Source organism: Pelophylax lessonae, assembly GCF_965119305.1.
Source record: "Pelophylax lessonae genome assembly, chromosome: 5".
NCBI classification, from domain to species: domain Eukaryota; kingdom Metazoa; phylum Chordata; class Amphibia; order Anura; family Ranidae; genus Pelophylax; species Pelophylax lessonae.
This window is the reverse complement of record NC_138772.1, coordinates 79,900,962-79,926,988: the sequence shown is the minus strand read 5'-3', so window position 1 is coordinate 79,926,988 and position 26,027 is coordinate 79,900,962. Positions and strand designations below refer to the sequence as shown.

The 26,027-nt window shown below is 45.7% G+C and overlaps 1 protein-coding gene across 1 annotated transcript in view; it reads left to right on the top strand.

Annotated features, from left to right (window-relative positions):
- The window catches only part of LOC309555577 (uncharacterized protein), a gene marked incomplete at both ends in the record, with an annotated part of 64,637 nt that overhangs the window by 6,567 nt on the left and 32,043 nt on the right, over positions 1-26,027 (top strand). The window contains one exon of the mRNA XM_082257636.1: positions 22,301-22,422. Within this exon, the coding sequence (XP_082113762.1) occupies positions 22,301-22,422 (122 nt within the window). The remainder of the gene's footprint in view (positions 1-22,300; positions 22,423-26,027) is intronic.

Sequence of the window (26,027 nt, the reverse complement as noted above, 5' to 3'; positions counted from 1 at the left end):
GCCATGTGTGCAATCTCTGACCATCACTTATGCCATGCATGCAATCTCTGACCACTCTGTGTGCCATGTATGCAATCTCTGACCACTCCGTGTGCCATGTATGCAATCTCTGACCACTCCGTGTGCCATGTATGCAATCTCTGACCACTCTGTGTGCCATGTATGCAATCTCTGACCACTCCCAGTGCCATGTGTGCAATCTCTGACCATCACTTATGCCATGCATACAATCTCTGACCACTCCGTGTGCCATGTATGCAATCTCTGACCACTCCGTGTGCCATGTATGCAATCTCTGACCACTCCATGTATGACGTGTGCAATCTCTGACCGTCCCATGTGTGGAATCTCTGACCATCACGTGTGCCATGTATGCAATCTCTGACCACTCTGTGTGCCATGTATGCAATCTCTGACCATCCCATGTATGCAAACTCTGACCATCACGTGTGTCATGTATGCAATCTCTGACCACTCCATGTGCCATGTACAGTATGTAATGTCTGACCACTCCATGTGCCATGTATGCAATCTCTGACCATCCCATGTGCCATGTATGGAATCTCTGAGCCCCCCATGTGCCATGTATGGAATCTCTGACCGTCCCGTGTGCCATGTGTGCAATCTCTGGCCACCCTGTGTGCCATGTGTGCAATCTCTGACTACCCCGTGTGCCATGTATGTAATCTCTGACTGTCCATTGTACCATGTGTGCAATCTCTGACCACCCCGTGTGCCATGTATGCAGTCTCTGACCACCCAGTGTGCCAAGTATGCAGTCTCTGACCATCCCTTGTGCCACGCTTGCAGTATTTGACTGTCCCTTATGATGCACCTGCAGTCTCTGACCGTCTCTTGTGCCATACATGCAATCTTTGACCGCCTCTTGTGCCATGTATGCAATCTCTGACCACCCCGTGTGCCACAGCTGCTGTCTCTGACCATCTCATGTGACACACGTGCAGTCTCTGACCATCTCTTGTGCCATGCATGCAGTCTCTGACTGTTTCTTATGCCATGCATGCAGTCTCTGACGATCTCTTGTGACATGCCTATTGTCTCTGACCCTCCCGTGTGCCATGCATGCAGTCTCTGACCGTCCTGTGTGCCATGCATGCAATCTCTGACCATCCCATGTATGCAAACTCTGACCATCAGGTGTGCCATGTATGCAATCTCTGACCATCCCATCTGCCATGTATGCAATCTCTGACCCTCCCATGTATGCAAACTCTGACCATCACGTGTGCCATGTATACATTATCTGACCACTCCATGTACTATATGTGCAATCTCTGACCACTCCGTGTGCCATGCGTGCAATCTCTGATTGTCCCATATATGCAATCTCTGACCATCACGTGTGCCATGTATGCAATCTCTTACCACTTGGTGTGCCATGTATGCAATCTCTGACCACTCCGTGTGCCATGTATGCAATCTCTGACCACTCCGTGTGCCATGTGTGCAATCTCTTACCACTTGGTGTGCCATGTATGCAATCTCTGACCACTCCGTGTGCCATGTATGCAATCTCTGACCACTCCGTGTGCCATGTGTGCAATCTCTGACCATCACTTATGCCATGCATGCAATCTCTGACCACTCTGTGTGCCATGTATGCAATCTCTGACCACTCCGTGTGCCATGTATGCAATCTCTGACCACTCTGTGTGCCATGTATGCAATCTCTGACCACTCCCAGTGCCATGTGTGCAATCTCTGACCATCACTTATGCCATGCATACAATCTCTGACCACTCCGTGTGCCATGTATGCAATCTCTGACCACTCCGTGTGCCATGTATGCAATCTCTGACCACTCCATGTATGACGTGTGCAATCTCTGACCGTCCCATGTGTGGAATCTCTGACCATCACGTGTGCCATGTATGCAATCTCTGACCACTCTGTGTGCCATGTATGCAATCTCTGACCATCCCATGTATGCAAACTCTGACCATCACGTGTGTCATGTATGCAATCTCTGACCACTCCATGTGCCATGTACAGTATGTAATGTCTGACCACTCCATGTGCCATGTATGCAATCTCTGACCATCCCATGTGCCATGTATGGAATCTCTGAGCCCCCCATGTGCCATGTATGGAATCTCTGACCGTCCCGTGTGCCATGTGTGCAATCTCTGGCCACCCTGTGTGCCATGTGTGCAATCTCTGACTACCCCGTGTGCCATGTATGTAATCTCTGACTGTCCATTGTACCATGTGTGCAATCTCTGACCACCCCGGGTGCCATGTATGCAGTCTCTGACCACCCAGTGTGCCAAGTATGCAGTCTCTGACCATCCCTTGTGCCACGCTTGCAGTATTTGACTGTCCCTTATGATGCACCTGCAGTCTCTGACCGTCTCTTGTGCCATACATGCAATCTTTGACCGCCTCTTGTGCCATGTATGCAATCTCTGACCACCCCGTGTGCCACAGCTGCTGTCTCTGACCATCTCATGTGACACACGTGCAGTCTCTGACCATCTCTTGTGCCATGCATGCAGTCTCTGACTGTTTCTTATGCCATGCATGCAGTCTCTGACCATCTCTTGTGACATGCCTATTGTCTCTGACCCTCCCGTGTGCCATGCATGCAGTCTCTGACCGTCCTGTGTGCCATGCATGCAGTCTCTGACCATCCCTTGTGCCATGTATACAGTCTCTGGTCATCTTTTGTGGCATGTATGCAGTCTCTGACTGTCTCTTGTGCCATATATGCAGTCTCTAACCATCTCTTGTGCCATGCGTACCGTCTCTGGCCTTCTCTTGTGCCATGTATACAGTCTCTGACCATCCCTTGTGCCATGTATGCAATCTCTGGCCATCTCTTATACCATGTACAGTATATAGTCTATGACCGTCTCTTATGCCATGTATACAGTCTCTGATCGTCTCTTGTGCCATTTTTGCAGTCTCTGACCATCCCTTGTGCCATGTATACAGTCTCTGACTGTGTCTTGTGCCATGTACAGTGCACAGTCTCTGACCATCCCCTGTGCGATTTATACAGTCTCTGATCATCCCTTGTGCCATGTATGCAGTCTCTAACAATCACTTGTGCCATGTATGCAGTCTCTGACCACCCGTGTGCCATGTATGCAATCTCTGACCATCACACGTGCCATGTATGCAATTTCTGACCGTCCCATGTGCCACGCATGCAATCTCTGACCATCCCATGTATGCAAACTCTGACCATCACGTGTGCCATGTATGCAATCTCTGACCATCCCATCTGCCATGTATGCAATCTCTGACCCTCCCATGTATGCAAACTCTGACCATCACGTGTGCCATGTATACATTATCTGACCACTCCATGTGCCATATGTGCAATCTCTGACCACTCCGTGTGCCATGTGCGCAATCTCTGACTGTCCCATGTATGCAATCTCTGACCATCAAGTGTGCCATGTATGCAATCTCTTACCACTTGGTGTGCAATGTATGCAATCTCTGACCACTCCGTGTGCCATGTGTGCAATCTCCGACCACTCCGTGTGCCATGTGTGCAATCTCTGACCATCACTTATGCCATGCATGCAATCTCTGACCACTCTGTGTGCATGTATGCAATCTCTGACCACTCCGTGTGCCATGTATGCAATCTCTGACCACTCAATGTGCCATGTATGCAATCTCTGACCACTCCGTGTGCCATGTATGCAATCTCTGACCACTCCGTGTGCCATGTATGTAATCTATGACCACTTCGTGTTTCATGTATGCAATCTCTGACCATCATGTCTGCCATGTATGCAATCTCCGAACGTCCCATGTGCCATGTATGCAATCGCTGACCACTCCGTGTGCCATGTGCGCAATCTCTGACCACTCTGTGTGCCATGTATGCAATCTATGACCACTCCGTGTGCCCTGTATGCAATCTCTGACCACCCGTGTGCCATGTATGCAATCTCTGACCATCACGGGAGCCATGTATGCAATTTCTGACCGTCCCATGTGCCATGCATGCAATCTCTGACCATCCCATGTATGCAAACTCTGACCATCACGTGTGCCATGTATGCAATCTCTGACCCTCCCATGTATGCAAACTCTGACCATCACGTGTGCCATGTATACATTATCTGACCACTCCATGTACTATATGTGCAATCTCTGACCACTCCGTGTGCCATGCGTGCAATCTCTGATTGTCCCATATATGCAATCTCTGACCATCACGTGTGCCATGTATGCAATCTCTTACCACTTGGTGTGCCATGTATGCAATCTCTGACCACTCCGTGTGCCATGTATGCAATCTCTGACCACTCCGTGTGCCATGTGTGCAATCTCTGACCATCACTTATGCCATGCATGCAATCTCTGACCACTCTGTGTGCCATGTATGCAATCTCTGACCACTCCGTGTGCCATGTATGCAATCTCTGACCACTCGGTGTGCCATGTATGCAATCTCTGACCACTCCGTGTGCCATGTATGCAATCTCTGACCACTCCCAGTGCCATGTGTGCAATCTCTGACCATCACTTATGCCATGCATACAATCTCTGACCACTCCGTGTGCCATGTATGCAATCTCTGACCACTCCGTGTGCCATGTATGCAATCTCTGACCACTCCATGTATGACGTGTGCAATCTCTGACCGTCCCATGTGTGGAATCTCTGACCATCACGTGAGCCATGTATGCAATCTCTGACCACTCTGTGTGCCATGTATGCAATCTCTGACCATCCCATGTATGCAAACTCTGACCATCACGTGTGTCATGTATGCAATCTCTGACCACTCCATGTGCCATGTACAGTATGTAATGTCTGACCACTCCATGTGCCATGTATGCAATCTCTGACCATCCCATGTGCCATGTATGGAATCTCTGAGCCCCCCATGTGCCATGTATGGAATCTCTGACCGTCCCGTGTGCCATGTGTGCAATCTCTGGCCACCCTGTGTGCCATGTGTGCAATCTCTGACTACCCCGTGTGCCATGTATGTAATCTCTGACTGTCCATTGTACCATGTGTGCAATCTCTGACCACCCCGTGTGCCATGTATGCAGTCTCTGACCACCCAGTGTGCCAAGTATGCAGTCTCTGACCATCCCTTGTGCCACGCTTGCAGTATTTGACTGTCCCTTATGATGCACCTGCAGTCTCTGACCGTCTCTTGTGCCATACATGCAATCTTTGACCGCCTCTTGTGCCATGTATGCAATCTCTGACCACCCCGTGTGCCACAGCTGCTGTCTCTGACCATCTCATGTGACACACGTGCAGTCTCTGACCATCTCTTGTGCCATGCATGCAGTCTCTGACTGTTTCTTATGCCATGCATGCAGTCTCTGACCATCTCTTGTGACATGCCTATTGTCTCTGACCCTCCCGTGTGCCATGCATGCAGTCTCTGACCGTCCTGTGTGCCATGCATGCAGTCTCTGACCATCCCTTGTGCCATGTATACAGTCTCTGATCATCTTTTGTGGCATGTATGCAGTCTCTGACTGTCTCTTGTGCCATATATGCAGTCTCTAACCATCTCTTGTGCCATGCGTACCGTCTCTGGCCTTCTCTTGTGCCATGTATACAGTCTCTGACCATCCCTTGTGCCATGTATGCAATCTCTGGCCATCTCTTATACCATGTACAGTATATAGTCTATGACCGTCTCTTATGCCATGTATACAGTCTCTGATCGTCTCTTGTGCCATTTTTGCAGTCTCTGACCATCCCTTGTGCCATGTATACAGTCTCTGACTGTGTCTTGTGCCATGTACAGTGCACAGTCTCTGACCATCCCCTGTGCGATTTATACAGTCTCTGATCATCCCTTGTGCCATGTATGCAGTCTCTAACAATCACTTGTGCCATGTATGCAGTCTCTGATCATCCCTTGTGCCATGTATGCAGTTTCTGATCATCTCTTGTGCCATGTATTCAGTCTCTGATCATCTCCTGTGCCATGTATACAGTCTCTGACCATCTCTTGTGCCATGTATGCAGTCTCTGACCGTCTCTTGTGCCATGTACAGTATACAGTCCATGACCATCTCTTGTGCCTTGTACACAGTCTCTGATCGTCTCTTGTGCCATGTTTGCTGTCTATGACTGTCTCTTGTGCCTTGTATACAGTCTCTGATCGTCTCCTGTGCCATGTACAGTATACAGTCTCTGACCATCAGTTGTGCGATTTATACAGTCTCTGATCATCCCTTGTGCCATGTATGCAGTCTCTGATAGGGATGGCCTTGCGGTTCACCCGGCGGTCGGTTCGCGGCAAATTTTGCTTTTTCGCCAATTTGCGAAAAGGTGGACTTTTGCCGATGTTCGCGGCGTCCATATTAGTTTACATTGGGGAGAACTTTGACCCATGACACAGCCATCAGGTGGAACGGGAAAGCCAATTTAAACATTTCAGCACATGGACATGCCCCCTACCTTGTAAATAGACCAGAACTGGCAGCCATTTCACATTCTGCTTTTTGTCAGCATAGGGAGAGGTTGGCTGTGCGCATCAGGGACAAATTGCCAGACACAAATAGCTCTGTTAAGATCCACAAAAGTCCTTTTGAGGGCTGGTGTTTGGTATAGGTCTACTACACTTTCTTTTTAGTTTAGGGACAGGTATGCTGTGTTCATCAGGGACAGATCGAAATCGGCAGTGACACAAATCGCTCTGTTAATGTCCACAAAAGTCATGTTAAGGGCTGCTATATATTTGGTATAGGTATGCAGTTTTTCAGTTTAGGGACAGGTATCCAGTGTGCTCCAGGGACAGAGATCAGCAGTGACACAAATCGCTCTGTTAATGTCCATAAAAGTCATTTCAAGGGCTGCTATTTATTTCGTATAGGTGTGCAATGCACTATACAGGGGTGTAATCCACGGTATAATATACATTACAATATAGAAAGCATATTATAGTGGTTTTGTATTGTGCACTGTGCAGCATTGTGACTGGTGTGGTGGCTGAGTGTTTCTGCAGCAATACTACAAACAGTGACAAAAGCACTTTTAATGTATTATAACTGGCGTGATAGACCAGTGGCCCCCAATACCACATATTGAAGTGGGGTGTTATCTGAGTATACTTTTACAAGTGTATTTGTGTCCTGCAACAATATTGCCTCTTTTGCTGTGTTAACTCTGCTACACACAGTGCCAAACTCCCTGGCCAATTTTTTTAACAACTGGTGTGATAGACCAGTGGCCCCCCCAATACCACATATTAAAGTGGGGTGTTATCTGAGTATACTTTTACAAGTGTATTTGTGTCCTGCAAAAATATTGCCTCTTTTGCTGTGTTAACTCTGCTTCACACAGTGCCAAACTCACTAGCTAATATTTTGAACAACTGGTGTGATAGACCAGTGGCCTCCCAATATCACATATTGAACTGGGGTGTTATTTAACAGTATACTTTTCTAAGAGTGTATTTTAGTCCTGCAAAAATTTGGCCTCTTTTGCTGTGTTAACGCTGCTACACACAGTGACAACAGTTACTGGGCAATTATTTGTAGAACTGGTGTAATAAACCTGTGGCCCCCCAATACCACAGATTGAAGCGGGGTGTTATCTGAATATACTTTTACAAGTGTATTTGTGTCCTGCCACAATATTGCCTATTTTGCTGTGTTAACTCTGCTACACACAGTGTCAAACGCACTGGCCAATTCTTTGAACAGCTGGTGTGATAGACCAGTGGCCCCCCAATACCACATATTGAAGTGGGGTGTTATCTGAGTATACTTTTACAAGTGTATTTGTGTCCTGCAACAATATTGCCTCTTTTGCTGCATTAAGCCTGATACACACAGTGCCAAACTCACTGGCCAATTTTTGAACAACTGGTGTGCTAAACCAGTGGCCCCCCCAATACCACATATTGAAGTGGGGTGTTATTTAACAGTATACTTTTCTAAGAGTGTATTTTAGTCCTGCTAAAATGTGGCCTCTTTTGCTGCTTTAACTGTGCTACACACAGTAACAACAGTTACTGGCCAATTATTTGTAGAACTGGTGTGATAAAACTGTGCCCCCCCAATACCACAGATTGAAGTGGAGTGTTATCTGAGTATACTTTTATAAGTGTATTTGTGTCCCGCAACATTATTGCCTCTTTTGCTGTGTTAACTCTGATACACACAGTGCCAAACTCATTGGCCAATTTTTGAACAACTGGTGTGATAAACCAGTGGCCCCCAAATACCACATATTGAAGTGGGGTGTTATCTGAGTATACTTTCATAAGTGTTTTTGTGTCCTGCAACAATATTGCCTCTTTTGCTGCATTAAGCCTGATACACACAGTGCCAAACTCACTGGCCAATTTTTTGAACAACCGGTGTGATAAACCAGTGGCCCCCCAATACCACATATTGAAGTGGGGTGTTATTTAACATTATACTTTTCTAAGAGTGTATTTTAGTCCTGCAAAAATTTGGCCTCTTTTGCTGTGTTAACTGTGCTATACACAGTGACAACAGTTACAGGCCAATTATTTGTAGAACTGGTGTGATAAAACTGTGGCCCCCCCAATATCACATATTGAAGTGGGGTGTTATTTAACAGTATACTTTTCTAAGATTGTATTTTAGTCCTGCAAAAATGTGGCCTCTTTTGCTGTGTTAACTGTGCTACACACAGTGACAACAGTTACTGGCCAATTATTTGTAGAACTGGTGTGATAAACCTGTGGTCCCCCCAATACCACAGATTGAAGCGGGGTGTTATATACCTTTTTCCAGATATACTGCGATTCTCTAGAGACTTTTGTTACAGGGTAATTTAAAAACATAACAGGCAGAGGAAGAGGCAGACACTTATGCAGGGGTGGTAGGGGTAGGGCAGGTGCAGTAGGCCGGAGCCAAAGTGTGAAGTTTCAGAAGGTGCGTTCGATTACTTCAAAGGATGCACCAGACTTGGTTGAGTGGCTCACTCAGCCTTTCTCTTCTGCACCCTCCTCATCCTCTCTATCTGCACCCTCTTCACTCTCTGCTGGGTGCACCCCCAAAGACACCACCACATACCCTCCGCTTGAGTCACTGGAATTATTTTCCGATCCATCACAAGACATTTGCAATGCGCAGCCATTCTTGGCATCGGATCAGGAAGAGGAGGTAACAACAGCCACCACTCAGCAGTGTGACGACAGTACCCAGATCAGCCCAAGGAGGTTGGTCCCCACTGTTGCTGCCTACTCCGAGATCTCAAATGTTAGTGGTGGGGAAGGTTACGTGGATGATGACGTGTCTATGGACATCACTTGGGTGACCACAAGAGAGGAAGAGGAGGGGAGTTCAGAGGGAGAGACGGACCGGCAGATAGGGAGGAGAGGCAGGCAGAACTTGCGTTGCACAAGAGGTACAAAGCAGACTGCAAATGTATCAAGAGCGAGCCATTAACCATGTACAGTCACATCTGGCGCTCCCAGGACGCCGACACATGGCTCCGCAGTGTGGGCTTTTTTCAATGTGTCCATTGCTGACAACAGTGTTGACATCCGCAGCCTTTGCAGTCAACGCATAAGTCGCGGTAAGCCCAACACTCACCTAGGAACAACCGCCTTAACCACTTAAGCCCCGGAAGATTTTACCCCCATTCCGACCAGGGGGTATTTTGCGATTCGGCACTGCGTGACTTTAACGGACAATTGCGCGGTCGTGCGACGCTGTACCTAAACGAATTTGGCGTCCTTTTTTTCCCACAAACAGAGCTTTCTTTTGGTGGTATTTGATCACCTGTGCGATTTTTTGATCACGCGCTATAAACAAAAAAAGAGCGTCAATTTTGCAAAAATAACAATATTTTTCACATTTTTTTGTATGAAATTCCCCCAAAAAAAAATGTAAAAATCTAAATTTTTTAACATTTTCGGCCAATTTGTTTTATGCTACATATGTTTGGTAAAAAAAATAGCAAAAAGCGTATTTTGATTGGTTTGCGCAAAAGTTATCGCGTTTACTAACAAAGGGAAAGATTTTTGTCATTTTTGTTGTTTTTTTTTTTAACGCGTAATGGCGGCGATCTGCGATTTTTTTGCGGTACTGCGACATTGCGGCGGACAGATCGGACCCTTGACTGACATTTTTGACACATTTGGGGTTACCAGTGACATTTCTACAGTAATCAGTGCTATATATATGCACTGTTACTGTAAAAATACACTGGTAGTGAAGGGGTTAACTTTATTTGGGAGGGAGGGGCTGTGTGTGTCCCTAGGGCCGTGCTTTCTACTGTGATTGGCTGTGGCTTCAGCTGTAAGGACACTGATCAACGGATCTACATAGTAGATCCATGTGATCAGTGTCTTTGCAGCGAGGAGAATGACAGGCAGCTTGTTTACACAAGCTGCCTGACATTCTCCCTCTCCCCCGCCGATCGCCGAGTGGCCGGCGGACATCGGGTCCGCTGGTCACACGCGCGGGGGGGTCCGTGACCACGCGGGAGCGCGCCTCCGGGGGCGCGCGCTCGCTCCCTAGAACCTCACAAGCAAGCAACGTAGCCCTACGTTAGTTTGCCTGTGAGGGGCTGACCGCCGACGTAGATAGTCGTGCGGCGGTCGGCAAGTGGTTAAGAAGCAACCTGAACTCCCATCACCGAGCCCAGTGGGAGCAACACCGTCAGAACTCACAAAGCCACACTCCAGGCTCTCACCGTCCAGCCTCTTCTCCTTCTCCTCTCTCCTCACAAATTGTCCTCCACTCCACCTTCCATCATGCCGTCGTCACATTGTTCTGGAAAAAGGCAGGCTTCTGTGGCCCAAATGTTGGAGCGGAAAAAAATCATAACGCCGGATAACCCTCTTGCCCTGAGTGGACTCGGAGGCTTTTCGTAAATTTGTGGCCATTGGAACACCACAATGGAAGGTCCCAGGCAGGAAATATTTCTCGCAGAAGGGCATTCCAGAGCTGTATGGCCATGTTCAGCAGCAAGTGAATATATCTCTGGCACACAGTGTTGGTGCCAAGATACATCTGACCACAGACACATGGTCTAGCAAACACGGGCAGGGAAGGTATATCACTTTTACTGCCCACTGGATGAACCTTCTGATGGCCGTCAAGCATGTAACCCATGGCACCCGTGTAGATTTGGTTGTACCGCCACGTATTGCATGCAGGCCTGCCTCTTCTTCTCCTCCTCCTCCTCCATCCTCCCTCTCCTCCTCGGCTGACTCCTCCTTTTCCGCTGCTACCGTCTCTTCCGCTGCGCCGCCCAAGATCCCCAGAACCTATTCCACATGCCAGGTGAGACGTTGCCATGCTGTGCTGCGTCTGTTGTGCCTGGAAGCCAAGAGCCACACTGGTTCTGCACTCCTTTCAGTTTTGCGTTCACAGGCAGATCAGTGGCTGACACCGCTCAATTTCCCAGTTGGTAAAGTGGTGTGCGACAACGGTGCCAATCTGCTGAGCATGCTGAAACAGGGCAAAATAACACACGTGCCATGCATGGCACACGTCCTGAACTTGGTTGTGCAGCGATTCGTTGCCAAATACCCTGGGGTCCAGGACATCTTGCGGCAGGCCAGGAAAATCTCGGGCCATTTCAGAAGATCTTACACAGCCATGGCTCGCCTTGCTGACATTCAGCGGCGACACAACCTGCCCGTCAGGCGTCTTATTTGTGACTGTCCGACGTGATGGAACTCAACGTTGCATATGCTTGATAGGCTGCTCCAGCAGAAACGTGCAGTTAAAGACTACCTGTACGAACTCTGCAGTAGGACAGGTTCTGGGGATCTGGGGGGTTTTTTACCTCACCAGTGGCTGCTCATGCCATCAGTGACATCGTACCTTAAGCCTTCTTTCTGGAGCGTGCATTGCGTTATGTCATTGATCAAGCCGTTGAGGAGCAGGAAGATGAGGAAGACGCAATGTTGGATGAATTCCCAGTGGGTGCTACTCCATCTGAGACAAGGATAGTGCCGAGAGGGATGAGGAGGAGCAAGAAGAGCATGCTTTAAACCTTTCTGGGATCCCTGGTGCTATCCGTGGATGAGGGGAGGAGAACGAGGACGACATTATCCTGGATGATGAGCTGGAAGCAGGCCACTACACCGCTTCCAGTTTAGTACGAATGGGGCCTTCATTCTCCAGTGTTTTAAGGGGGACTCCCGTATAAAAAGCATAAAGGCCAAGGACCAGTACTGGGTGGCAACATACTTAGACCCCCGGTACAAACAAAAAATGGCAGAAATGTTACCACAATCACAGAGGGCGGTCAGAATGCAGCACTTCCAGGCCTTGCTGCGGGAAATGCTGCATTCTGCTTTTGCGTGCACTGGCAGAGGAATTTCCAGTCACAGAGAGACAGTTGCAGGGACCCCTACCGAAGAAGCCAAACGGAGCCCACGCTCCAGGCGTAACGCGTATAGGGAGGCGGAGCCTGCGTGTCTGACGCCGATCGCTCGGGTGCTTCTTCTCCAACACTGAATGCCATAATAGCAGGCACGGCTGAGTGCCCAACAAATGTGAGTTACCCCTTTATGCTCAATAAAGGCTCATTATTCAGAGAGCACTAGATCTTTGCTTTATCTTTATTTTATGTCCTGGCGACCCCCGGAGGTGAAGGCTGGAGAGGTTACCTGTGATAGTCTGTTTATCCCCTGATATGCTCATGCTGGCCCGTTTGGGTCTGGTATCAAGGTGAGAGGCCAATCTTACTGGTGGAGGGAGTTCACACACTGGTGGTTCCTGCTTGATTCACAAGGGATTGAGGCTGTCCTGTCATCACCTGGATATACTAATCATTACTTTGGAGCACTTTATATGAACATTTATGTTTCATCAGAGCACATATGATGGACAACATATTTTGTTGATAACACTTGTTGATTCATGTAATCACTAATTATTTTTGTGCACTTCTGGCGCAGCACGTTTTTTGATTTTTATGTTTTTGTTGTGAGGTGTGGACACAATTTGTGTATGCAGCCGGATTTATATATTGATTTATTCTAGCACATTTTATACACATTTGAATTTCACTTAGTCTTGCGCTGATAGTTTTTTCACTATAAGCAATCCAACAGCGCCTACAAGAAGAGGGCAGTTTGAAGATGTCTTGGTCACTTCAGATATGAGATCCTTCTTTCAGCCGAATCATCGACAGATGTACTCCGGATCCAGCATCAGGGAACGCCTAGACAGACATATTTCTGACTACATCGGGTTAACGGCCGATGTGGAAGAGGAGTGATGAACCCCTGGATTACTGGGTGGGCAGGCTTGACCTCTGGCCAGAGGTTGCACAATTTGCAATGGAACTGTTGGCTTGCCCCCCCGTCCAGTGTCCTGTAAGAAAGGACGTTCAGCGCAGAAGGTGGGACCGTGACCGATAAGCGCACTCGCCTAGCTCATGACAGTGTAGACTACCTCACATTTATAAAAATGAATGAGGCATGGATCTCTGAGGAATTCAACACATGTGACCAGTAGACCATGTTTAATTGAAATTTTTCATGACAGGCCACAAATATCAGCCAGACCGCCATCCACCCACAACAATTCCTGGTCCTTGTCTTCGCCAAATACAGCGGCATAAAAGGCATTTCATGTCCATGGAATGCCAAATTTTTGGGGCCTTTCATGACCTACAATTATTTTTTCTGTGAATGCCTAATGTACCTCCAACCACCAAATACTACGTTCTTTGCTGTCAGGTAAACCCATATGGGCAAATTTTTGGGGCCTATACTGGCCTGGCCGACACTTACTTCTGTATCCTGTGAATGCCTAATGTACCTCCAGCTACCAAATACTACATTCTTTGCTGTCAGGTAAACCCATGTGGGCTAATTTTTGGGGCCAATACTGGCTGACACTTACTTCTGTATCCTGTGAATGCCTAATGTACCTTCAGCCACAGAATAGAACGTTCTTAGCTGTCAGGTAACTTTTCCAATTGTAATACTTCTGTTATGACATTGTCCATGTGCTGGGACTATTTGTGCACAGCTAGTAAGTCTTTTGTGGCTGCAAATATGACCTAAAGGTTTTTAAAGTTTGCCTCCCATTAAAGTCAATGGGGCCTGCCGTGAACTTGCGGTTCGCGGACTTTTGAGAAAATTTGCGGCTGACGTTCGTGAACTGCCCCGGCCGATGTTCGTCCATCACTAGTCTCTGATCATCTCTTGTGCTATGTATGCATTCTCTGACCATCTCTTGTGCCATGTATGCAGTCTCTGACCATCTCTTGTTACATGCCTGCAGTCTCTGACTGTCTCGTGTGCCATGTATGCAGTCTCTGACCATCTCTTGTGTCATGCATACAGTCTCTGACTGTCTCTTGTGAAATTTCTGCAGTCTCTGACCGTCTCTTGTGTCATACATGCAGAAGCACTATAGCTTAATGGAGCACAAATAAAAAGAGTATGCCATATGGGAGGGGGGGGAGTGGAGTGGGAGGAAGAATGGGGGGGAACCATTCGACCACTGTAGAATTTGCCCACTGCTATCAATCACAAGGCAAGCGGACCTGGTGGAAAGCTAGTCTTCCCTTTCTTTTTGATTGGAAGTGGAAGTCAGTGAGTCGATTCCAAAACTGCTATTTAGTCCAGTGAAGGCTTTGAAATCCCCCCATTGCCTTCAGCTGTGAATCACAAGGGATGCGGGAAACTACTCTCAGCATCCCCCCAAGGTTCTGGCCACTGCAGTGTTCAGCCCCACATCATTGGTTGCTATGCAAAACTTTTTTTTTTTTTTTTGGATAGAGTGAAAATGCATTAGAATGCCTGTCAGTTTTTATTGCTGACTGTTCCCCTATTAGGAAGATTCATCTTCTCTATTTGTCCTGTTTACCATTATCACTGAAAGTAAAAGTAGAAAAAAATCTCAAATTTTGAGAAAAGTAACAGAGGAGAACATTTTCCAATTGGGACACTAGTTCTGAAGGCCTGGCGGTCCCCAAGAAATTCCCTTATTTGCAGGGATTTCCTCTCACTTCCTGTTTGGCTATGGGACAGGAAGTGAAGGAAAATCTCTGCAATGGGACACAGATGACGAAAAAAAAACCTGACAGGGGTTATAACCCTCTCTTGCTCTATCCAAAATAAAAAAAACAATTTTGCCCATAGTTCTACTTTAACCACTTAAGCCCCGGAAGATTTTACCCCCTTCCTGACCAGGCCCTATTTTGCGATTCGCCACTGTGTGATATTAACGGACAAATGCGCGGTCGTGCGATGCTGTACCTAAACGAATTTGACGTCCTTTTTTTCCCACAAACAGAGCTTTCTTTTGGTGGTATTTGATCACCTGTGCGATTTTTTGATCATGCGCTATAGACAAAAAAAAAGCGACAATTTTGCAAAAATAACAATATTTTTCACATTTTTTTATATGAAATTCCCCCAAAAAAATGTAAAAATCAAAATTTTTTAACATTTTAGGCCAATTTGTTTTTGGCTACATATGTTTGGTTAAAAAAAAAACTGCAAAAAGTGTATTTTTATTGGTTTGCGCAAAAGTTATAGCGTTTACTAACTAAGGGAAAGATTTTTGTCATTTTTATTGTTTTTTTTTTTAACGAGTAATGGCGGCGATCTGCGTTTTTTTTTGCGGGACTGCGACATTGCGGCGGACAGATCGGACCCTTGACTGACATTTTTGACACTTTTGGGGGTACCAGTGTCATTACTACAGTAATCAGTGCTATACATATGCACTGTTACTGTAAAATGACACTGGCAGGGAAGGGGTTATCTTTATTGGAGAAGGAGGGGTTAAGTGTGTCCCTAGGGGCGTGCTTCTAACTGTGAAGGGATGTGGCTTGTTGTGTAACTACAGAGATATACGATCCTACATAGCAGGACCGTATGATCTCTGCACTTACACAAGGGAGAATGACAGGCGGCTTTGTTTACATTAGCCGCCTGCCTTTCTCCCTCTGTAACGGACGATCGCAAGTGACCGGCGGACATCACACTGAAAACGAGCGGGGGGGACCCTATTGGCTCACAGACTGTGACGTACCCATACGTCACTTTGCCTGCACAGGGCTGACCGCCACAGTATATGTACTTGCGGCGGTCGGCAAGTGGTTAATTGTCTGCGGTTTTGTTATCAATGAACTGGTGGTAATTTGTTTTGAATTTGTCACAGCTATAGTGACATGTAGTAATGGGGATGCAAGTAACTATTTGAGTCTGTTACATGTGTCATAACGGTTTTACCAAAACTGTTGCAAGGCTTTCACGATTTAGACACAGGGGTTTTTAAAGGGCCAAAAAAAGTGCCAGAAAAGTGTTGTAAATGCCCTCTCCCAGGTAGCTCTATTAGGTACTCTTTGTGCTATGTAGTTTTATATGCCAGCTTGTGGTAAAACAGATCTAAACTCAATTCATAAAACTCATTTTATTTCAGGAATTTACAGGGCACATTACATATACATTGCACTTTCACATCAGTCCTTACCCTCAAGTAGCTTACAATCTAAGGATCCCTATCCCACATTCATACATTGTCATACTAGTGCCAATTTAGACAGGTGGCAATTAACATACCAACATGTCCTTGGTGTGCAGGATGAAATCAGGTAGTGTCATGGTTAGGATTCAAACCAATAACCCTAGTGCTGCCAGGCTGAAGTGGTAATCGCTTAGCCATCGTGCTGCCCATTATTTTTAGCAGGCTGACATAATTCAAAAGTTGTTTTCAAATATTTTAAATCTGCAGCTTTTCTTAAAAATAATAAATGGTGATCCTGCATAAATTTTTGATTTCACTCCTCATACCTATCACAGTTTCGAAGGCCCTGAAATTTCAAGATAGCACAAATCCCCCCCCCCCCCCCAAATGACCCCATTTTGGAAAGTAGACATCCCAAGCTGTTTGCTGAGAGGCATGGTGAGTCCATGGAATATTTTATATTTTGCCACAAGTTTTGGGGAAATTACATTTTTGTTTTTTTTTTTTAACACAAAGTTGTCACTAAAAGATAAATTGCTCACAATTGCCATGGGTATATGTGGAATGACACCCCAAAATACATTCTGCTTCTTCTCCTGAGTACAGGGATACCACATGTGTGAGACTTTTTGGGAGTCTAACTGTGTACGGTACCCCGAAAATTGTGCATTTTACTTGCGCAGTACCTGTCACAGTTTCAGAGGCCCTGAAATTTCAAGATAGCACAACCCCCCCCCCCCCAATTGACCCCATTTTGCAAAGTAGACACTCCAAGCTATTTGCTGAGAGGCATGAAGAGTACATGGAATATTTTATATTTTGCCACAAGTTCCAGGAAAATTATTATTTATTTTTATTTTTTGTTTTTTTACACAAAGTTGTCACTAAATGATATATTGCTCACACATGCCATGGGTATACGTGAAATGACACCCCAAAATACATTCTGCTGCTTCTCCTGAGTATGGGGATACCCCATGTGTGAGACTTTTTTGCAGTCTAGCCGCGTACAGGGCCCCAAAAAACAAATGACCACCTTCAGGCTTTCCAAGGGCATAAATTGTTGATTTCGCTCCTCACTACCTATCACAGTTTCGGAGGCCATGAAATGCCAAGAGAGCGCAAACCCCCACCCCCCCCCCAAATGACCCCATTTCGGAAAGTAGACACCCTAAGCTATTTGCAGTGAGGCATGTTGAGTGTTTTGCAGATCTCACTTTTTGTCACAAAGTTTTGGAAATTGAAAAAAAGAGGAAAAAAATGCATTTTCCTTTTTTTTCTTTATTTTCCAAAATAAATAAGAGCTGCAAAATACTTACCATGCCTCTCAGCAAATAGCTTGGAGTGTCTACTTTGCAAAATGGGGTCCTGGAATTTTATGCTCAATCTTAGCCACACATCACCCATTCTTCTAACCACTTGAAAACCAAGCCTTTTCTATGACTTTTTGTTTACATGAAAAAATATTTTTTTTACTAGATAATTACTTTGAACTTCCAAACATTATATATTTTTTTTAAATCAGAGGCCCTACAGAATAAAATGGCGGATGTTGCAAATTTTTTTGTCACACGGTATTTGCGCACAGATTTTCGCAATTTCTGCGAAAAAATACATTTTTTTTTTTTCAATTTAATGCACAAATACACTATATAATTCCAAGTTGTTTGGTAAAATTTAAAAGATGATCTTTTGCCGAGTACATAGATACCAAACATGACATGCTTTAAAAATTGCGCACGCCTGTGCAGCGGCAACAAACTACGTACATTTTTAAAAGCCTTTAAAAGTCTTTACAGGTTACCACTTTAGACTTACAGAGGAGGTCTACTGCAAGAATTACTGCCCTCGACCTGGCATTCGCGGCGATACCTCACATGCATGCTGCAATTGCGGTTTACATATGACACTAGACCAACGCTTGCGTGCGTCTTTGCGCGCAAACACGGGGGGCAGGGGGGCTTGATTTTTTTTTTTATTTTGCTTTTTATGTTATTTTGCCACCTTTCCTTTCATTTTTTTTTTTTATCATTTTTATTGTTATCACAGTGAATTTAAATATCCCCTATGATAGCAATCTGTATGACAGGTACTCTTTTAAAAAAAAAATTGGGGTCTCTTTGACTCTAGATCTCTCCTCTTACCTTATTGCATCTGACCACACCAAGATTGATGTGATAAGATGCTTTCCCAATTTCCCAATGGCGCTGTTTATTTCTGGCGAAACAGAAGTCATGAAATGCTCATAGATTCCAGTATCTTAGGCCATAGAGATGATTGGAGCCATTCTTGTCTCCAATCAGCTCTATGGTTAGATAACTAAACCACCGGCTGCACTCTCGTGTTAACCAGTGGGACAGGAGAGCCCGAGAAAAACCGTGGAAGGCGGAGGGGGGGTCCCCTCCCACTGCTTGTAAAAGCCAATTATCCACTAGGTTTGCTTTTACATGTAAGCCGACCGTTGGCTGTAAAAAACGATACCAAGATGATGCCTAAATCTGCAGGCATCATCCTGGTATAACCACTCAAAGTCCAGCAACGTACCAGTACATTGCTGGTCCTTGTTTGGCATATAGTGTAGGTTTTTTTTTTTTCATGCAGCCTTTGGGCTGAACGAAAAAAAGAGAACCTAACAGAAATCTCCGCAAGAAAATTGTGTAGTATACCCACCATTAACCGCCCAAACATCCAAACCCACTTCTTAATGATGGGTATACATGACAAAATTCCATGTATACTTAATGGTTTTTTAACTGCAGTGGTGAAATCACTTACCACAGCGCTGCCATCATAGATTTCCATATATGCTGAGCGCAAACGCTGTTTGTGTCAGAATATATAAAATCAGTGTGGTAGCCGATGAGTGTACCTGCAAGGCAAACTAGTTAACAATAGAATAAAAAACAATAACAAAGTACAGTAAAAGTACAGTAGGAAAAGTAGAACAGAAAAATAACTCAAATGACAACTATTTTTGACTTTTTTATGTTATTTTGTTTGTAACTTTTTATATTTTTTTTTGTTTTTTTTTTTATTTTTTGTAATTTTTTTTGTATTTTTTATTTTTTTTTACACATTTTTCTTCAACTTCAACTTTCCAGGTTAGGGTCTCTCAAAATGTTGATAGCCATCGAACATCTTTCAAGACCCTGTGTTAGTGTGCCCTACATTGTGTCGTGCTGTACCCTACGCTAGTACTCCACTAGTGTGTGGTAGCAACGGAAACAGTCTCCGAGACCAGGTTGGTCAGGACATATAGGACAATAAAAATGGGTGTCATGCCTAAATCCGCGCCTGCTACAGACACGACATCTTCTTTGGGGGTTTCTTCTGGTAGGGGTCCTGGGGAGGACTTGTGGAAAGTTCCTCTCATGCAGCCGGCACACTGCATCTGGTAGGGGAAGTTGGGCAGGAGCGCCTCCTGGATACAGGTAGCCTCCGATGATCTCTTCCTGGAATTCTAGGAAGGATCCAGTTCGTCCTGATGCTTTGTATAGCACAAAGGCGTTCAGCATAGCCAATTAAAATAAATAAACAGACACTTTTTTGTACCAGCGTCTGGCTTTACGGGCAACTAAGTACGGCGCCAAAAGCTAGTCAATGAGGTCCACCCCTCCCATATTAAGGTTATATTCGTGCACACAGGGGGTTTCTCCAAAACGCCAGTTGCCATACTAATTTGGACTGTCGTGTCTGCGTGAAGGGAGGACAGAACGAAAACATTACGTGTATCCCTCCACTTCACTGCAAGCAATTTGTCCATTTTCAAGCCGGCTCTCTCCCCCCGACTAAGACAGAAATCTACAAGCCATTGGGGGAAGCCTTGGCAATTAGGTTGCATGGTGCCACAAGCACCAATTTGAAATTCAAGCAGGTGACTAAATAGTGGCATGCTTGTATAAAAATTGTCCACCTACAAATGGTACCCCTTTCCGAATAAGGGTGACAGGAAGTCCCAAACTATCTTGCCACTGCTCCCTATGTAGTCTGGGCAGTTGGGGGGCTCCACGGTGCTTTCTTTTTCCTCGTAAACCTGGAAACTAACTGTATAGCCTGTGGCCCTGTCACACTGCTTATACAGCTTGACCCCGTATCTGGCACGCTTGCTGGGGAGATACTGTTTCATAGCAAGTCGGCCAGTAAACTTAATCAGGGACTCATCAACTCAGGCAACTTGTTGGGGGGTAAACAAGGCTGTAAACCGCTGATTGAAGTGGTTTACGAGGGGTGGGCTGGGCGGAGGGGCTAAACGCAGGTGCTGGCAGGAATCAGTGCTGATCATGCAAACACCGCGTTTTGGGAACCCTAAACTATTGAGGAAACTAGTATAGTTCTGATCAGATCAGATCTTAATCTGTTCAAACACTATACTAGTAATGGAAATGTATGTGTGTGTATGTGGTAATCAAGGGGTTAACTAATATTTCTAACTATGCGCCGGGGATCTGCACTGTCCTTGACTGACGCTAACACTAACTAATGTCACCTGTGACACTAATAATAGTGATCAGAAAAAAAAACTGTATACTATAAAAGTGACACTGTGACAGGGCAATGAAGGGGTTTAACTGGGGGTGATCAGGGGGGATCAGGGGGTTAAATCTTTATTGGGGGGGTGACGGGGACCCTAAACCTACTTGGGATAGAAACTAACTCGCTAGCGCTAACTCAAGTCACAACCACACTATCACAGATTTACAGAAAAACACTATATTACCTGTATATAGTGTGCAATGTGACAGGGGGGGAAGGGGTTAACTGGGAGTGATCAGGGGGGGATAAGGGGGTTAAATCTTTATTGGGGGGTGGCGGGTATCCTAACCCTAAAAGGAGTGGCCGCAAGCACTAAACCAGGTCACAAGTCACACTAATACATGAATATAGGAAACAGCTATATACTGTATACAGTGTGAGTTGTGACAGGGGTTGTAGGGGTCTACTAGGGAGGTTAAGTGTGCCTAGCTAGGTGTGTGCAAGTGTGCTGTGTGCAGTACTCACAGTTTTGATCCTCTCTCTTCTCTCGATGAATTCAAAAAGGATTTTGGGAGGAGAGAGCGGGTCATTTCTGTTTACATTACACAGGCACAGGTCAGTTCCTGATTGGTCAGGACTGATCAACAGGTCCAGGCCAAAAATCATTGGCCTGGACCTGATGACTGATTGGCCCCGGGAGTGAGCGCCGTACATGTACGACGCTTTTCCTGGGAGAGCCAGACTGCCGCCGTACAACTGTGGTGGGCGGTCGGCAAGTGGTTAAAAGAGGCATGCTTAGCCCAATGATTGTATTAGATTTCTTGTGTAGTGAAGTACCCCTTGATTCATTATGCTCAGATGCAACAATCCCATGGGTTCCCACAATCTCATGGGCTCCTGAACTTGTCCAGGAAATATCCCTGTTACCCTGTTTCCCACCATATGCTGCTAAGAGACACTTTACCTGGTTGTGGCTGTACGTGTGCCAGTTGTACAGTCCTCAACTGTTAGTGCCAGTGTGCGGGCAGCCAGACAGGAGCCCCTTTAGCAAACAGCTTCTACAGAAGACCCAGCCACTGTGAAGACCACTGCACCAATTGATGCCAGAATACCTAATCACTAGCTTCCCACCCGTGGTACCAGCTCTGGAACTTATCCAGCTGTTTGCTTGTGGTGCCAGCCCTGAGATTCCTAGAGTTGTTCACCAGATGTTACCAGACCCAGCCTGGACGTTTAAGAGACGCAGCACGTTTTTTTTTTATCATGACTGTTACAATACAGTCTGGGAAAGGCAAAAGTTCACTTTAAGGAAAATGAAAAGACAGCTAATGATATCATATGTAAAGGTAAGGTAGCAGAAATCAATTGTATAGCACTAAACATTGCAAAATATTTCTGTAGCCACAAAAAATAACACATCTACTGTTGTTTTTTAGGTATCATATTTCACATCAGTATCTCGACAAAAGGAATTTGAAGGCACTTCCAAATCTGTGATCCCATTATTTTCCATTACATACTTTATTACAATATTCTTTTCTATTATAACATGTGTGAGGTAAGAAAAAGAAAGTCAATGCCACTAAACCTGCTACTAATTAATGCATGGCAACACCTTTCCCAGTGCAAGCCCATAAAATTCATAAGCTAGTGTTCACAAATCAAATGTTATGGACAAGGTTCAGGCTGTGAAGCCAGTAGCTATATCAGTGGGAAGGCTCACACAGAAGCCAGCAGGATAAATACACAAGCAGATATCCCCAATGAATGACGTTGGCTAACTTGATGCATGGGGTCCAAGCACTAACTGGTCTTCACCAGTGCTCCTGATAGGTTTCACCACATGCTTATTCCAGGTCATGGTCCTTGGGATTGCCCCACCAGAAGGTGAATAAGCTAGGGTGATGTAGCAGATGTAGTAGGTAGAGATTAAGCAGAAGAATAGTCAGTAAACAAACCCATGGTCAATAATCAATGGTTGCAGGATGGGATCAAGCAGAAACCTTGTTGGGGAACAAGCCAAAGGTCGGCAACAAGTGGTAGTGTAGATACAGACGGTGGCAGGAGCACAATAAGTGAGATATTGAAGGGAAGTTACTAAGACTAGAGCAGCTGTGCGTGGCAATCCATCAGCTCCTAGCTTTCATTTCCAAAGCTTATCTAAACAAGCTCAAGTTAGAAGCTTAATTGGTTACTATGCACAACTGCTCCAGTTTCTGTCTTCTCCAGTTGTAGCAAATTTTTCCAACTGAATGGAGAAGAACACAGTAATCTGGCAAACAGGAAGTGCAAAGGCATGGCTTTAATAGGTAGTTCTTGGAAGGAGCAAAGAGTTCAAGGTTCACCAGAAACAAGATAGAAAGTAAGGCTGTCCAAGGGATCAGATGGCTCAGTAAAGGAGTTGCTGCCATACAGGGCAGCTGTTAGAAATCACGGGGCCCCGTACAGTCTATCTGATGGGGCCCCCAAAAGCCCGCCCCTTACCCCACCCATGACCCCGCCCACCTGCCTTAAAAAATGCAGCTTTGTCTTCCAGGGATAGTTATCTTCGAAACAAAGTCGGAAGCTGACGATCAGGCCCCCCTGATAAGTAACTCTACAGGAGGCCCAATGGTACCCCCTTTATTGGCAGCCCTGGGTGGACCCAATCAGACCCTCAATTTACCTCTATGGAGCAGCGGATGTAAACCTACTTGTGTCTGTTTAAACTTGCCTACCTCTGATCTGGTCCGATAAAAAAACCCTAAGGGGGTCTGTCCTGCTCCATCTAGGTGGTCGGGTGTAAATAGACAATGGAGTCCATTTACACCCCACTGCCCATAGAGTAGAGTGGGCTCTGTCCATGTCTGCTCTGCATAAACTGAGTGGACATGGACCTGTCATCTGCCCACTCTGCTCTGATCAGTAGAGAGATCCTCCGCTGAACAAAGCGGAGTCCATCCAATGTGATAGGGGCCTAACGCAGGCCATAGATAATGCGATTTTATTTCCTGCAACCATAGTCAGGAGAAAACAATGATTCTGCCACCTGGTCCCCTTTAGGAGAACACAATGATTACTTGCTAGCTGCTAGCAATAATTGCATGTGAAATCTGACAGGCTGGTTGTATGCAAGTCTATCAAGTGGATCAACTTGGGTACAATCTGCCTGTCCATAGATGGTTTGAATCTCGGCTGGTTCCTGCTGAACCTGCTGGGATTCGAAACATATATGGCCGGCTGGACCATTTTGGTCTTTCATTAAGCATTGTTGTCATGGATAAATGGATCTCTCTTCTTTCTTTCTTTTGTTTGTATTTGTCTGAGCTGCGCCTCGGTGCACTGCCCTGTTTTGCAAGCTTTGTTTTACCACTTACTAAGTCCCGGTTCACATTATTGCGGCTGCGGAGATCGCATGTAATTTGGAGCGCACTGCTCCTTCATTACATGCGATCTCCTGTGCGGATGCGAGTTCAGCCATACACTTTGTATGGCTGAATTCGCACTGTATCCACACCAAACTCGCACAGGACCCTTTTTTTCAGCCGCATCAGGATTGGGTCACACAGTGGTTCACACTTGTGCGATCCGATTCTGTGCGTACTGTCAGATCGCACTGCGATATGCGATCAAACTGGGGGTGTCGTTAACATTTAATTGACACCCCCTGCGTATCGCATATGGCAGTGTGAACTGCCTCTTGTGCGGATGCGATGCGGGAACAGGCTGCATATTTGCAGCCTTCCCGCATCGCACAAGTGTGAACCGAGCCTGAGTGTTTGTTGTTGCTGCAATGTCTACAAAAGTTTAATAAACATACCCTTTAAAAAAAAAAAAAAATCTATGCATTTCACTGTTCTTTCTTCAATGATGATCTTCATTATCATCATGATAATCACACAGTACAGGCTCTGTGGCTCAAAGCACCTGTACTGTGTGAGTGTGACTGTCATCATGATGATAATGATGACCATATTTGGCTGCTCCCTGCTATATAATATATATATTAAAATAGGCAATATACCAGGGTATGGGGAAAGGTGTGTGGTGTGTCATGTCATGAGACTGTACCTTTCCTGTGTGACTTATGCCAGATCCCTCTGTGTCTGCACTGCTGGACAAGCTGCTGAGTGGAGATCACACAAGGACTCATCTGTGTGCCTGCCCTGCACGGATCGTTTCCAGTTCCAGGCTCCAGCTAGCTGCCCCTAGCCTGCCAGCACTCTTCTGCCTGATTCCCTCAGCACTTACTGGCTAAAGAAGTCAGGCAGTGTGCAGGCCAGCAGCGGGGACTTACAGAGCCGGGACTTCCACATTACAAGAAAGTGTGTGCAAGTCCGTGGGGACGCCCGAAATGAAAAAAATAGTCCCCAGAGGCTGCAGCGATCTCTCTGCTCTAGAGGGGAACAGATGAGGCCCCCCCTCAGCCCAGCAGGGAATATGAATACCCAGGACTCTGGCAGGGAACAGTATATTATGTACACTAACTGACTGTACACAGTCACATTCTACATGAAGTCTGAAGCTGCCGGCCGGGCCCCCCTGATAAGTGACAGGGCCAGGGCCCCCTACAGAAGGACCGGTGGTCCCCCCCTATCAGCGGCCCTGCTGCCATATGCAACAGAGGTCCTGAGTTCAGATCCAGATGCTAAGCCAATGTCCTCCAGAATTCCTTTTTTTTTTTTTTTTTTTAAGCAAAACATGTAGTACATAGTTAATAATCCTCTGGATTACATGTTTTTTTAAATCTGGTTTTAAAGAGAATCTGTCACCAATGTAAAAAAATTACAGATACTGTGAAAGCAAATGTCATAGCCTCTCCTCTTCTGGGAGTGTCAAATTATGAATTGAGCTGGACAAGCTTTCCTTTCACTTCCCTACATAACCTTTGTATGTAACAGCTGGGGAATGAGAGAAGGATGATACTATTAGGTTGATTTACTAGACAAATAGACTGTACACTCTGCAAGAGCAGTTGCTCCAGAGCTTAGTAAATGAGCAGAAGCTATGACTTCCATCATCCAATCACACGTTAGAAAAAATTCTATTTTTTTTTTTTAAATATTCCTTGCATGTGACTGGATATTCTTTGCGAATTTAAGCTTTACCTTAATTACTAAGCTCTGGAGCAACTGCACTTTGTGCACAGTCTATTTGCCTTTGGTAAATCAACCCCTTAGTGTC